The sequence below is a fragment of the Tamandua tetradactyla genome, chromosome 3 (genome assembly GCF_023851605.1).
Source record: "Tamandua tetradactyla isolate mTamTet1 chromosome 3, mTamTet1.pri, whole genome shotgun sequence".
Lineage (NCBI taxonomy): Eukaryota > Metazoa > Chordata > Mammalia > Pilosa > Myrmecophagidae > Tamandua > Tamandua tetradactyla.
Window position 1 is genome coordinate 142,656,438 of NC_135329.1, and position 15,068 is coordinate 142,671,505.

General features: G+C 33.8%; 1 protein-coding gene across 3 annotated transcripts in view; it reads right to left on the bottom strand.

The window, feature by feature from the left end:
- TLK1 (tousled like kinase 1) overlaps positions 1-15,068 on the bottom strand; it is a 168,524-nt gene that overhangs the window by 47,866 nt on the left and 105,590 nt on the right. For all 3 annotated transcript variants that reach the window (XM_077154115.1, XM_077154116.1, XM_077154117.1), the window contains exons 5-10: positions 14,604-14,650; positions 12,834-12,929; positions 11,455-11,544; positions 10,272-10,364; positions 283-393; positions 35-171 (exon numbers count right to left, since the gene is read on the bottom strand). In XM_077154115.1, coding sequence (XP_077010230.1) covers positions 35-171; positions 283-393; positions 10,272-10,364; positions 11,455-11,544; positions 12,834-12,929; positions 14,604-14,650 — 574 coding nt within the window. The remainder of the gene's footprint in view (positions 1-34; positions 172-282; positions 394-10,271; positions 10,365-11,454; positions 11,545-12,833; positions 12,930-14,603; positions 14,651-15,068) is intronic.

Below are 15,068 nucleotides of genomic sequence, written 5' to 3' on the forward strand. Positions count from 1 at the left end.
AATACTAATTTTTTAAAATGTAAGAATGACTAACTTCACAAGATTCTGAAATGCAAACCCATCTGTCCATTGTTCAGTAAATGAAGCACCATGTCTAACTGTTGTGAAGTGTCCAAGGCGTAATCTGTCTTGCATACTCTTCTCTCTGCTTGACAGTTTCTCTTGTGTACTCTGAAAGGAGGAGGGAAAAAATAATCACTCAAATTTACTTTTATTTTCAAAGCTTACAAAAAGAAAGGGTTGGTTAAGGGAAAGGGAGAACTTACTGAATTTTTAACTTACCTTTTCAATAAGAAGTTTCTTGCTCATTGATATGCACTTATTTAGTCGTTCTTTGTATTTTTCAAGTAATTTTTGTTGTTCATCTATTTGCCGTCTGAGATCACAGTTAGCCTACAAACATAAGTAGGAAATACAAATGGTATATAGAATGAGGTGTAAGTAAAAAAAAAAAACAGGAAATTTTTAACATTCTGAATAAATTATATTAAGAGATAGCATTAATAATGCTTAAATATTTGAGTATGATATTGGGGGAAAAAACTCCCCACGCAACGATACTATTGTTGATGAATGTTGATTAGTGTAAAGTATATGAAATTTGTATCCTTGTACAAATTCCTTGGATTCATGTGCTGGTCTGAAAGGAATTATGCCCCCTAGAAAAGCCATGTTTTAATCAAAATCCCATTTCATAAAGGCAGAATAATCCCTATTCAATACTGTATGTTTGAAACTGTAATTAGATCATCTCCCTGGATGATGTGATTCAGTCAAGAGTGGTTGTTAAACTGGATTAGGTGTCTATATGTCTCCACCCATTTGGGTGGGTCTTGATTGGTTTATTGGAGTTCTATAAAAGAGGAAATGTTTTGGAGAATGGGCGATTCAGAGAGAGCAGAACAACATACCCACGAGAAGTAGAGTCCACCAGCCAGTGACCCTTGGAGATGAAGAAGAAAAATGCCTCCCAGGGAGCTTCATGAAACCAGAAGCCAGGAGAGAAAGCTAGCAGATGACGCAGTGTTCACCATGTGCCCTTCCAGATGAGAGAGGAGCCCTGACTGTGTTCACCATGTGCCTTCTCACTTGAGAGAGATACCCTGGACTTGATCGGCCTTCTTGAACCAAGGTATCTTTCCCTGGATGCCTTTGATTGGACATTTCTGTAGACTTGCTTTAACTGGGACGTTTTCTCAGCCTTATAACTGTAAACTTGCAACTTTTTAAATTCCCCTTTTTAAAAGCCATTCTTTTTCCTGTATATCGCATTCCGGCAGCAAGCAAACTAGAACACTTCACTACATTATATAATTCATCTGAATTTAAGCTCATTTTCCTTATTTCCAAAATCGGGGTAGCACCATCTACCTCACCTACTTAAAATAACCGAAATATGGTATATAAAGTATCTAACACTTAAAAATAAATGAGTTAGTTCTCTTCCATCTTTTTTAACTGATAAAATTTTTCTCCATTAAACTTGTGGATCACACTGTCAGTTGCCTATCCAATAATTAACTAGTCTTACCACTCTTTCTTGCCAATAGGATACCAATTTTGTTCACTTCGTAGGAAACCATATGTTCAGAGAAGGGGCCTCTCTCTAACATGAAACATGAGTCTGACTAGTCTACTACAGTGGCAAAAGAATCGCCTGGAAGGCTTATTAAAACCAAGATTGCTAGACTCCATTCCCAGAGTTTTATGATTCAGTAGATTAGGGTGGGGTGGGGGGTGAAAATTTCTACTTTCAACAAGTTCCCCAGTAATGCTGATGCTTCTGGCTGGGGACGACACATTAAGAACCACTTGACCAGGCCAATCAGCAGCAGCAACAATGGATGCCAAGTCAAAGTACCATATTACCTTCAAAGAACTCAGAGAATTTAACTGTCAACCTAAAGTTATATACCCAATAAAACTGTTTTTCAAGGAAGAAGGTAAAAATAGACATTTTCAGAAGAAGAGAACAGAATTTAATACCAAAAGACCTTCAATAAAATCTCAAGGAAAACAGAGATTAGTTATTAGTCTAAGCTAATAACAGACATCTACCAAAATCCACTGGAAATATTTTAATGGTGAAATATTAGAAACTTTTCTTTATAAAACTAGGAATAACATAAAGATGCCTGGTGTCACCCCTACTACTTAACATTGCACTAAATATCTGCTCCAGACCAGAAAGACCAAAAATAAACACTGTAAAGTTGAAGAATGAATAAAAATATAACTATTTGTAGATGATATGATTACCACATAGAAAATCTACAGGAATCTACAGAAAAATTATTCAAAATTAAAAGGAGTTTAGCAAAGGAACTGGATATAAGATCGTTATACAAAAACCAAAAGCATTCCTATACACCAGAAACAGCAAAAAAAAAAATTTTTTTTTAATGAGGTACCTAACAAATAAATCTAAAAAGTATGTACAAAATCTCATGGAGAAAACTATAAAATTTTATCTGTTTTAAAGCATTGCTAAGTAAACAGAGAGTTCTCTGTACAGATAAAAAGTATTCATTATTCTAAACATGTCCATTCTCCCAAAACCGATTCATAAATGAAGTACAATTAGAAAAAAAAATCCAAGGGGGGTGTGTGTATAAGACTTGAAAAACTGTTTCTTTATTTATAAGTTAGCATTCAAGATATATAATTTTACTTTATGACTATATCTAAAGACCGAAAAGGATCAAAAATAGTTAAAAAGGAGGATATATAGCCTCTTTTTTTAATTTTATAAAAGGAGGATAATATATCTCAATGACATATTGAGATTTAATATAAAGCTTCAGTATTTGTGGTCACTCAAATTCATTTCCCCCTCTTTCTAAATAATGGAACCCTAATGTTTTATTCTGGAATGAAACATACCTAACTAAAGGAACACTTTTCTCAGCTTCCCTTATAGCTAGGATGGGGATGATGACACGTAAGCAGATGTTGTTCAACGGGTTATTCAAGAAGGCTACCGTAACGGTCAGGTTCATGTGTCACCTTGGCCAGGAGGTGGTGCCCAGCTCTCTGGCCAGGCAAGTGCTGGCCGGTCTGTTGCTGTGAGGACATTTCATGGACTTAAATCATGACCATTTGCAATCAGCAAAAGGGAGTGCCCTCTGCAATGAGTGACATTTAATGTAATCACCAGAAGGCTTTTTAAGGAGGATTCAGAAGCGACAATCACATTTCCTGCTTCAGCCAGCCAAACTCTTCTGAGAGTTCATTCAGGACCCTCATTGGAGCTGCCAGCTCGCAGCCTGCCCTACGGATCATGGATTCTTACATCCCCGCAGTTACGTGAGACACTTTTTTGACTGTCAATGGGATCTTCAAGATGGAAGCCATGTACTAAGGATAAGTGAACAAAAAAACTGAAGGCACCACTGTCACAGAAGACACTACGGAGCCATCATACTTGGGCTGCCTACTTCTATTTTTCTCTCAAAAAATAAACTTATATTTCATTTAAAGTACTGGTGTTTATATGATTTGTTCATAACAGCCAAAGACAATTCCTAAATGAGAAAAACAATGATGAACAATGGTACATAACAAAAAAACCCAAAACAGATTCACTTATAAATAGAAATTAGGTTATAGGAGAGAGCTGGCAAAATAATAATGAACTGTGCATTAAAGGAATTGGACAACTGATTATTATACAGAAAGAAAGTAAACTGAAACCTTTCTTTACATCATTCTTAAAAGCCAATTACATTCTCAGCAGAAACCATGGAAGCTAGAAGACAGTGGGATGATATATTTAAGTTACTAAAAGAGAAAAACTGCCAACCAAGACTCCTATATTCAGAAAAATTGTCTTTCAAAAATGAGGGAGAAATTAAAACATTCTCAGACAAAAAGTCACTGAGAGAATCTGTGACCAAGAGACCAGCTCTGCAAGAAATACTAAAGGGAGCACTAGAGTCAGATACAAAAAGACAGAAGAGAGAGGTATGGAGAAGAGTGTAGAAAGAAGGAAAGTCAGATATGATATATATAATACAAAAGGCAAAATGGTAGAGGAAAATATTATCCGAACAGTAATAACTCTAAATGTTAATGGACTGAATTCCCCAATCAAAAGACATAGACTGGCAGAATGGATTAAAAAACAGGATCCTTCTATATGCTGTCTACAGGAAACAGATCTTAGACCCAAAGATAAATATAGGTTGAAAGTGAAAGGTTGGGAAAAGATATTTCATGCAAATAACAACCAGAAAAGAGCAGGAGTGGCTATACTAATATCCAACAAATTAGACTTCAAATGTAAAACAGTTAAAAGAGACAAAGAAGGATACTATGTACTAATAATGGAACAATTCAACCTGAAGACATAACAATCATAAATATTTATGCACCGAACCAGAATGCCCCAAAATACATGAGGCAAACACTGTAAACATTCAAAAGGGAAATAGACACATCTACCATAATAGTTGGAGACTTCAATTCACCACTCTCATCAACGGACAGAACATCTAGACAGAGGATCAATAAAGAAATAGAGAATCTGAATATTACTATAAATGAGCTAGACTTAACAGACATTTATAGGACATTACATCCCACAAGAGCAGGATACACCTTTTTTTCAAGTGCTCATGGATCATTCTCAAAGATAGACCATATGCTGGGTCACAAAGCAAGTCTCAACAAATTGAAAAAGATTGAAATCATACACAACACTTTCTCGGATCATAAAGGAATGAAGTTGGAAATCAATAATAGGCGGAGTGCCAGAAAATTCACAAATACATGGAGGCTCAACAACACACTCTTAAACAACAAGTGGGTCAAAGAAGAAATTGCAAGAGAAATTAGTAAATACCTCGAGGCGAATGAAAATGAAAACACAACATATCAAAACTTATGGGACGCAGCAAAGGCAGTGCTAAGAGGGAAATTTATTGCCCTAATTGCCTTTATCAGAAAAGAAGAAAAGGCAAAAATGCAGGAATTAACTGTGCAGTTGGAAGAACTTGAGAAAGAACAGCAAACTAATCCCAAAGCAAGAAAAAGGAAAGAAATAACAAAGATTAGAGCAGAAATAAATGAAATTGAAAACATGAAAACAATAGAGAAAATCAATAAGACCAGAAGTTGGTTCTATGAGAAAATCAATGAGATTGATGGGCCCTTAGCAAGATTGACAAAAAGAAGAAGAGAGAGGATGCAAATAAATAAGATCAGAAATGGAAGAGGAGACATAACTACTGACCTCACAGAAATAAAGGAGGTAATAACAGGATACTATGAACAACTTTACGCTAATAAATACAATAATTTAGATAAAATGGACGGGTTCCTGGAAAGACATGAACAACCAACTTTGACTCAAGAAGAAATAGATGACCTCAACAAACCAATCACAAGTAAAGAAATTAAATTAGTCATTCAAAAGCTTCCTAAAAAGAAAAGTCCAGGACCAGACGGCTTCACATCTGAATTCTATCAAACATTCCAGAAAGAATTAGTACCAACTCTCCTCAAACTCTTCAAAAAAATCGAAGCGGAGGGAAAACTACCTAATTCATTTTACGAAGCCAACATCACCCTCATACCAAAACCAGGCAAAGATATTACAAAAAAAGAAAACTACAGACCAATCTCTCTAATGAATACAGATGCAAAAATCCTCAATAAAATTCTAGCAAATCGTATCCAACAACACATTAAAAGAATTATACATCATGACCAAGTAGGATTCATCCCAGGTATGCAAGGATGGTTCAACATAAGAAAATCAATTAATGTAATACACCATATCAACAAATCAAAGCAGAAAAATCACATGCCCATCTCAATTGATGCAGAGAAGGCATTTGACAAGATTCAACATCCTTTCCTGTTGAAAACACTTCAAAAGATAGGAATACAAGGGAACTTCCTTAAAATGATAGAGGGAATATATGAAAAACCCACAGCTAATATCATCCTCAATGGGGAAAAATTGAAAACTTTCCCCCTAAGATCAGGAACAAGACAAGGATGTCCACTATCACCACTATTATTCAACATTGTGTTGGAGGTTCTAGTCAGAGCAATTAGACAAGAAAAAGAAATACAAGGCATCAAAATTGCAAAGGAAGGAGTAAAACTATCACTGTTTGCAGACGATATGATACTATATGTCGAAAACCCGGAAAAATTCACAACAAAACTACTAGAGCTAATAAATGAGTATAGCAAAGTAGCAGGTTACAAGATCAACATTCAAAAATCTGTAGCATTTCTATACACTAGTAATGAACAAGCTGAGGGGGAAATCAAGAAACGAATCCCATTTACAATTGCAACTAAAAGAATAAAATACCTAGGAATAAATTTAACTGAAGAGACAAAAAACCTATATATAAAGAAAACTACAAAAAACTGCTAAAAGAAATCACAGAAGACCTAAATAGATGGAAGGGCATACCGTGTTCATGGATTGGAAGACTAAATATAGTTAAGATGTCAATCCTACCTAAATTGATTTACAGATTCAATGCAATACCAATCAAAATCCCAACAACTTATTTTTCAGAAATAGAAAAACCAATAAGCAAATTTATCTGGAAGGGCAGGGTGCCCCGAATTGCTAAAAACATCTTGAGGAAAAAAAACGAAGCTGGAAGTCTCGCGCTGCCTGACTTTAAGGCATATTATGAAGCCACAGTGGTCAAAACAGCATGGTATTGGCATAAAGATAGATATATCGACCAATGGAATTGAATAGAGTGCTCAGATATAGACCCTCTCATCTATGGACATTTGATCTTTGATAAGGCAGTCAAGCCAACTCACCTGGGACAGAACACTCTCTTCAATAAATGGTGCCTAGAGAACTGGATATCCATATGCAAAAGAATGAAAGAAGACCCATCTCTCACACCCTATACAAAAGTTAACTCAAAATGGATCAAAGATCTAAACATTAGGTCTAAGACCATAAAACAGTTAGAGGAAAATGTAGGGAGATATCTTATGAAACTTACAATTGGAGGCGGTTTTATGGTCCTTAAACCTAAAGCAAGAGCACTGAAGAAGGAAATAAACAAATGGGAGCTCCTCAAAATTAAAACACTTTTGTGCATCAAAGAACTTCATCAAGAAAGTAGAAAGACAACCTACACAATGGGAGACAATATTTGGAAATGACATATCAGATAAAGGTCTAGTATCCAGAATTTATAAAGAGATTGTTCAACTCAACAACAAAAGACAGCCAACCCAATTACAAAATGGGAAAAAGACTTGAACAGACACCTACCAGAAGAGGAAATACAAATGGCCAAAAGGCACATGAAGAGATGCTCAATGTCCCTGGCCATTAGAGAAATGCAAATTAAAACCACAATGAGATATCATCTCACACCCTCCAGAATGGCCATTATCAACAAAACAGAAAATGACAAGTGCTGGAGAGGATGCGGAGAAAGAGGTACACTGATCCACTGTTGGTGGGAATGTCAAATGGTGCAACCACTGTGGAAGGCAGTTTGGCGGTTCCTCAAAAAGCTGAATATAGAATTGCCATACGACCCAGCAATACCATTGCTGGGTATCTACTCAAAGGACTTAAGGGCAAAGACACAAACGGACATTTGCACACCAATGTTTATAGCAGCATTATTTACAATTGCAAAGAGATGGAAACAGCCAAAATGTCCATCAACAGAAGAGTGGCTAAACAAACTGTGGTATATACATACGATGGAATATTATGCAGCTTTAAGACAGGATAAACTTATGAGGTATGTAATAACATGGATGGACCTAGAGAACATTATGCTGAGTGAGACTAGCCAAAAACTAAAGGACAAATACTGTATGGTCCCACTGATGTGAACAGACATTCGAGAATAAACTTGAAATATGTCATTGGTAACAGAGTCCAGCAGGAGTTAGAAACAGGGTAAGATAATGGGTAATTGGAGCTGAAGAGATACAGACTGTGCAACAGGACTAGATACAAAAACTCAAAAATGGACAGTACAATAATACCTAATTGCAAAGTAATCATGTTAAAACACTGAATGAAGCTGCATCTGAGCTATAGGTTTTGTTTGTTTGTTTGTTTTTGTTTTTTGTTTTTTTTTTACTATTATTATTACTTTTATTGCTTTTCTCTATATTAACATTCTATATCTTTGTCTGGTGTGTCGCTAGTTCTTCTAAACCAATGCAAATGTACTAAGAAACAATGATCATGCATCTATGTGATGATGTTAAGAATTACTGATTGCATATGTAGAATGGTATGATTTCTAAATGTTGGGTTAATTTCTTTTTTTTTCCGTTAATTAATAATAAATAAATAAATAAATAAAGCCAATTACAGTGAAATTAATAATTTACACTAAAAGGCCAGACTAGAAAACTTTTAAAAGGAAACATAGAAGAACATCTTTTTGACCTTAAGTCAAAACAGAGTTAGTTAATTCTTTGGTATGCCTTTGGTAATAATTTGGTATTAGTAAAACACAAACAATAAATAAAAAGATTGATATCTTTAATCATATCAAAATTAAAATTACATTTAATCATCAAAAAGCATGAAGCAATCAGACAATTCAACTAGGAGAAAATCAACATAAACAACCAACAAAACTGGTTTCAATGAGAAAAAGACAAAGAACTCAATTTTTAAAATGGGCAAAGGCATGATCACAAAGTTGTTTCACAAAGAAACGTGAATGTGAATAGTCAATGAATATTTTAAAAGATACTCAAAATCATTAGTAAATAGGGGGGTACATAATAAAACCATGAGGTGACATTTCACTTATCAGATCAGCATCAACCTTACCAATTGATGGCAAGGATAACGAGCAACGGGTTCTTTCTTACCCATTGCTGGTGTAGTATAAATTGATCCAACCACTTTGGAAATATTGGGCATTACAAAGTAAAGTTGAAGATGTGTGCGCCTTATATACATACTGGTCATGGCTTTCTGAAGCATATATATATACCAGAGAGAAATTATTGCCAACTGCCCTAGGGGACATGTACAAAAATGTTCTTAGCAGAATTGCTTGTCTTAGCAAAAACTGGAAACAAAATATCCACCAAAGGCAGAAAAGATAAATGAATAAATGGAGAAAAAGATAAAAGATAAATCAAGCAATGAAATGAACAACCTACAGTTTCAGTCATCAATGTGTATGATCCCCCCAGCATAATGTTCAGTGAAAACAAGCATGGACAAAAGATACATGCAGTATGATTTTGTTTAAATATGAAGTTCAAAAATAAACAATATATTGTTTAGGAATATGTATATATGCAATAAAACCATAAAGAAACACCAGAACATGATGAATACAACATTCAGAATAGTGGTTACTGGTAAATAGAAGTGAAAGAGTGAGTGGGATGGGATGAAGAATGGCACACTGGATGTTTTTAAAGGTATTGGTAAATTTGGCAGGTTCAGGAGTTATTGGTTTTACTGCGTTTTTATACCAATGGTTCTCAGCGCTGGTTTAAATTAGATTCATCTGGGAAGCTTTTAAAATTACGATTGCCCAAGGGCTACATTCGATCAATTTAATCAGAACACCTCCGGGTCAGGCTTAAGAATCAGTATTATTTTAAAAAGGAGACCATCCTTTTCATATAGTGATTCCTCAAGGGGAGAGAACCAATGCTTTATTCCTGACTCACATTATAAATATCCTTTTTTTTTTTTTTTTTTTTTTTTTTTTTAAAGGAAAGACAGAGAGAAGGAAGGAAGGATAGAAGGAAGGAAGGGAGGAAGAAAGGGAAACATTTTCTTGTTTTATTGTATTTTGTTTCTCCGTTTTTGTTACATGGGCTGGGGCCGGGAATCGAACCGAGGTCCTCCGGCATAGCAGGCAAGCACTTTGCCCGCTGAGCCACCGCGGCCCGCCCTTTTATAAATATCCTTTTAAATGTATTTTTTAAAAGAGTTTCCATTAAAAATCCCACAGGATTATAGTGGCTACTTCATCCTGTACAGTATTAAATGTCAGGTGTATAACAAAATCAATTAAACATGAAATGGATAACTACCTTATGATTGCTTATAAAATTTATTTTTATATATCAACTATTTCTCAATTCACATTTAAAGAACTAATAAAATAATTTTCACTTTGAAGTTGATATTTTCAATCATGTATTCATACTACCAATGAAAGCTTTCTTCCTGCTATAGAACGTTTTTACAAATCTAAGTATCTTCTGAACAGTTTAACTGCTGGCAAATATTTTACTTAATTTTTTTTCCTCCATGACTTACTACTTACCCTGAGCAAATCATCTATACGACCTTCCTTCTTTTCCAGGTCCTGGTTTTTATTACTTTCTAATGCTGCTAACTTCAGCATTGTGAGATCAGTCTAAATAAAAACAAAAGCTATTTTATTATCTCTATTACATATATCATTGCATGGAAACATAAAAATAGATTTTATTCTAGCTCTGAAAATAAAAATAAAAACAAAATACTGTCTGTATATACATGTTAAGGTTATCCCAAGAAGTCTTAGTGCAATTTTAAGCTTTAATAACTTTAGAAGTTATAAACATTATAAAATACAAAAAAAAGTTAACCGTTTAAATTGTTAGAATATGGATATGTTCCTCATTAAAATTCAACATAACCACCGCCTTACTAATATACAATACCTTACTATATTAGTAAGATAATCCTTACTAATTATCTAGCTGAGTTTTCAAATTTGCAAATTTTCATGAGCTCCTATTACTCAGTGACAAAAAGGACTTACACTTGTAATTCTACTCTTAAAATCATCCAAAGAAAACAGTTTTGATGTATGTGCAACAGTTTGGACATGGTTCTGCAAAAAGTCTAATAAAAATCAACCAGAGAACGAAGGTGGTCAAGCAAAAGGACCTCCTCTCCCAAATCCCCAGTCTGAGAAAGTGTCATCCAGAAATGGTCACAGACAAAAACTTAAAATGAAAAAATTAGCACTCAAAATTAAAAAAACTAAGTGTTCAAGATGTCTAAATAATTCAATTTTCAAATGATTTTTCCAACTTTGTACCATACATGTACATACATTTTAAAAAGACACTGTCTTCAGAGCTACGTTTATGTCCACTTACAACAAATGTAGTGGCCTTATGAAGACATCAATCATATATATTAATATATATATCAATAACTGTTAGGCTCTAAAAGAATCAATAAACAAAACTGACGTGACAGCTATTCTATTTATTTGAATTGCAGAAAACTTTGTATATTTACTAATGTGTTACAAAAGCCAACCTGAGAGTAAACTGGGTGTTTCAACTTCTTACCCCCTATAAATTGTTTCTTTATTTATAAGTTAGTGTTCTTGAGGTACAATTTTACTTAATAATTATGTCTAAAGCAAACAGTGGACATCTTGGCTGTATGTGAAAAAGCGGTTGGTAATTTCTTACAAGTCATAGAAAAAAAATCTAGTTACTAATTACCTGAGTAATTTTGAAGGATAACTGCTTTGGTTGTATAACAGGGTGGTCCCCAAAAGCTAATGCAGTAGGAGAAGGGCTATTCGGTCGAACCTAAGGAAACATATACAACATTTTACCTTAGCAGGAAAAAATGGTTGCAAAGTTTCTACTTTGCAACAACTACTTCACATTTTGGAGGAAGTGACAATACCATGAAGCATAACTGACTTCTTAAAATTTTTAATCACCATTAAAAGCATGATGAGGGACACAAAATATATTCCTTACTTTCAAGGAGATTACAGTTTAGAGCCATAAAAGAAATCTTAATGCTTTCAAACTGTTAAGCAAAATAAAGGCAGAGAAATTATTTTAATGCAAAAATATTAAAAACAGATTATGATGATTTAAAAAGTAAAAGCAAAAAGACATTAATATAGAACTCTTAGTACGAGGGACAATGCATGCTTTATTATAATAACAATTGATTAACGAGTCTCATGGTTTTCTTGTCACTAGCTTAAAAATCATACTCACTGAAAGCAGCAGATTAGAAAACTATCTTTGCTAACACTACAACTCTTATGCCTTACTTTGTACATGGCAGTGTGATGTGCCTGAGGTTCAAAATGAGTAAAATGCATTCAAGTACTATAGTCTACAGACAAGGACTAGAAAGGGACATAAGCAAATAACAGGGTACTTGAATAAAGTGAAACTCTGATTTTAAAAACAAACTTTAATTCATCTTTAAATAAATAAAACTAATATTGTTTTTCAGGTTAGAGGTTGAACTTCCATATAATAGAAGTAAGTAACTCAATATGTAAAAGCCATTCAGATAAAAGAACTATGTCTCTAAATAAAAAAAAGAAAAAAAGAAAAGAACTATATATTTTAAATGTTACAAAAAGGTTGTAAATTGTTTTCAGTTCAATCTCCTCCTATGCTCATCCAAATGACCCAAAGCTAATGTCTATCTACCTTTTTTCTTAAGGATTCTCAAAAGGGAATTTTACTGTCATTCTAGGGGCTAGGAAATTTAACTGATGAGAAATTCAGAAATTAGAAACCAATCAATAAATAAAGACTGACCAAAGAGTGTTCATTTCAATCTCATGGGCTCAACAGTATTCTTTTATAAAAGCATTACCTCTTGGATATACTTAATTCAGGTAATCATTAACTTAAAAAGCTCACATTCAGAAGCAAAGTTCTAATGCATCAGAAGATCGTTAAAAGAGCATTCAAAAGATCTCACAACGATTTTTAATTAAGACAAACATTAATTTATATGTGACATTCTCAATACAACAAATTACAAACGATAAAAGTTATTCAATTTGCATTACCTTCTAAACATAGACTAAACATGAAAAACTTGAAATGTAAAAACTTACAGATGAGGAAGGAGTGGAATGTGAATGTGAATTTTGAGGAGAACGGATTGCAGGAGGTATGCCTCTTACTGGACTTGAGCCATTCCCACCTTGGTACTGAGGAAAATTAAAAGGAAATATCGCTATTTATTAAAGCAAGCTTAGACTGTTACTGTTTTTAGACATGGCATTAGGACTTAATCTAAATATGTTACTTTAAATTAAAACAGTAGTCAATTAAATGCATCCAGAAAAAGCAAAGCTAAATTTACAGCCAAGCACTAAAAGACTAATGAGAGAATACTAGTAATCACAAGAACACAAGATTACATTTTATAAAGGCTCTTCATTCTCTAATATTTTAACTATATTTGTTCCTTTCTTAGATACTGTGGCAGCCTGAAAACTGCAGCAGTGAACCTGCTTATTATTTTTCCCGTGAATCTTAGCATAGTTCTTTTACAAATGTTTGTTGAACCAATACGGTGTCTAAACATTCTTAAAATGTTTACATGTAGATGTTAGTGAATATAATCAACTATCTTAAAACAGAATTGTTTTTAAGACCTATTAAATATACAAATGCTCATGGCACTATATAAAATAACTATATACATAGACCAATTTCCTTCTCTTTAACAGCACAAAATCTAATAACTTTTCTTACTAAGCTCTTGCCTTAGCTGTATAGGAAGAGAAGCCTCTTCCACAGCCATTTTTCTCATTTCTCATGCTTCTGTTCCAAGGATGGGAGGTGAAAACATTATGGGTATAATTTTTTACTCACTTTATCAATTTTCTTTAACATTTAACTATGGCATGAACAGCAGCAAAAAATGGGGACTTCCTAGTGTGCTCATTAAACAATTTCTTGCAGCCTGTGGACTCTGTCTCATTTATTTTGTTCGTGTATCTAGCTTACTGCCAGGCACATAATAAGCATTCAAGAGACATTTGATTATTTGAACCAATCACCACCTTTGGCAAAGGTTCTTAATAATACTAAGTGACAAATACAGACCTCAACTAAAGAGCATTAGGTACCTTAGAGGCGGCAATAATTTTTTACCTTAGATTCTGTAAACCCCAAAGAGAAAACAAATTGAAGTAGTGGGGAGGGAACCTCAAACTCAATCCTTCCCAAATGAGCTAATTCTACTCTCATTCTTAAATACATATTTGCTTCAACTGAGTAGATCATGTTTCTTGTTTTAATAATCATAGTAGTATTTCCTAATATAAAAGAGGCATCAAAAGTGTTTCTATATAGAAGTAAGGAACCATTCTAGACTGGTTAAGTGTCCAAACTCAACACTCCTAATTATTTTCAGGGACACTTTGGTTCTTATATCTATCATTATTTACTCTCCACTCACAGGGCTCAATGTTGTTGTGGTATGATAAAGTCTGTATTCACAGTAGAAAGAACTCTGAATTAAGGGTTCTACTCTTTGCTCTTCCATTTATTTAGAACATGTCTTTATAGTCAATATACATCTCTGGTCCTCAGTTTCTTCATATGTAAAACAGGAAGACTAATAACCTACATTGCCTATCTTATGGTTGTATAAGCAAATATGTGAGAAAGAACTTTGAAAATTGTGATGAGCCACACCAACACAGAAGTAAATTTTAATATTCCCAGGAAGATGAACCATCACATAGTACTAAAGCTCTGCTTTAATCAAGCAAGTAATCAAGAGGTAACCTTGTGCTTCAAAGAAATTATTTTCAACTCACAGCAGAATCATATAGAATTAGAAAACTGGAGATATTCCTCAAAGAACTTACTTCAAAATAGTCACTAATTTTGTGGCCACGTCCCCCAATATTTTTTCCTAAAATATAAAAGGAAAAAAACTTACAGATTTAAAGTCAGTCATGACTATCACATGTACCACATCAAAACAGAATGTGCCAAACTTATCTCCCTAAGAAATACACATAAAAATCATTTACTTAAAAAAAAGCATATGATATTTTAGTTTGGTAGTGATGGGAATCATGAGAGTATTACATGTCCTCTGAGGGTCAGATACTAATTCCAGAAATACAAAAACCAAATAACATTCCAATAAAAGCAGGTCAATTTAAAAATGTCTCTATTGGAGAATCAAATACATAAATGATGTTAAGAGATTTATTGTTTCAAGAACACATAATGTTTAACAGTGAATTATTTCATAAAAACAAAGCAATGAATAAAAAATAAAAGACAAGTGGCAACTACATAATGAAAAACTTATTCATACCTGT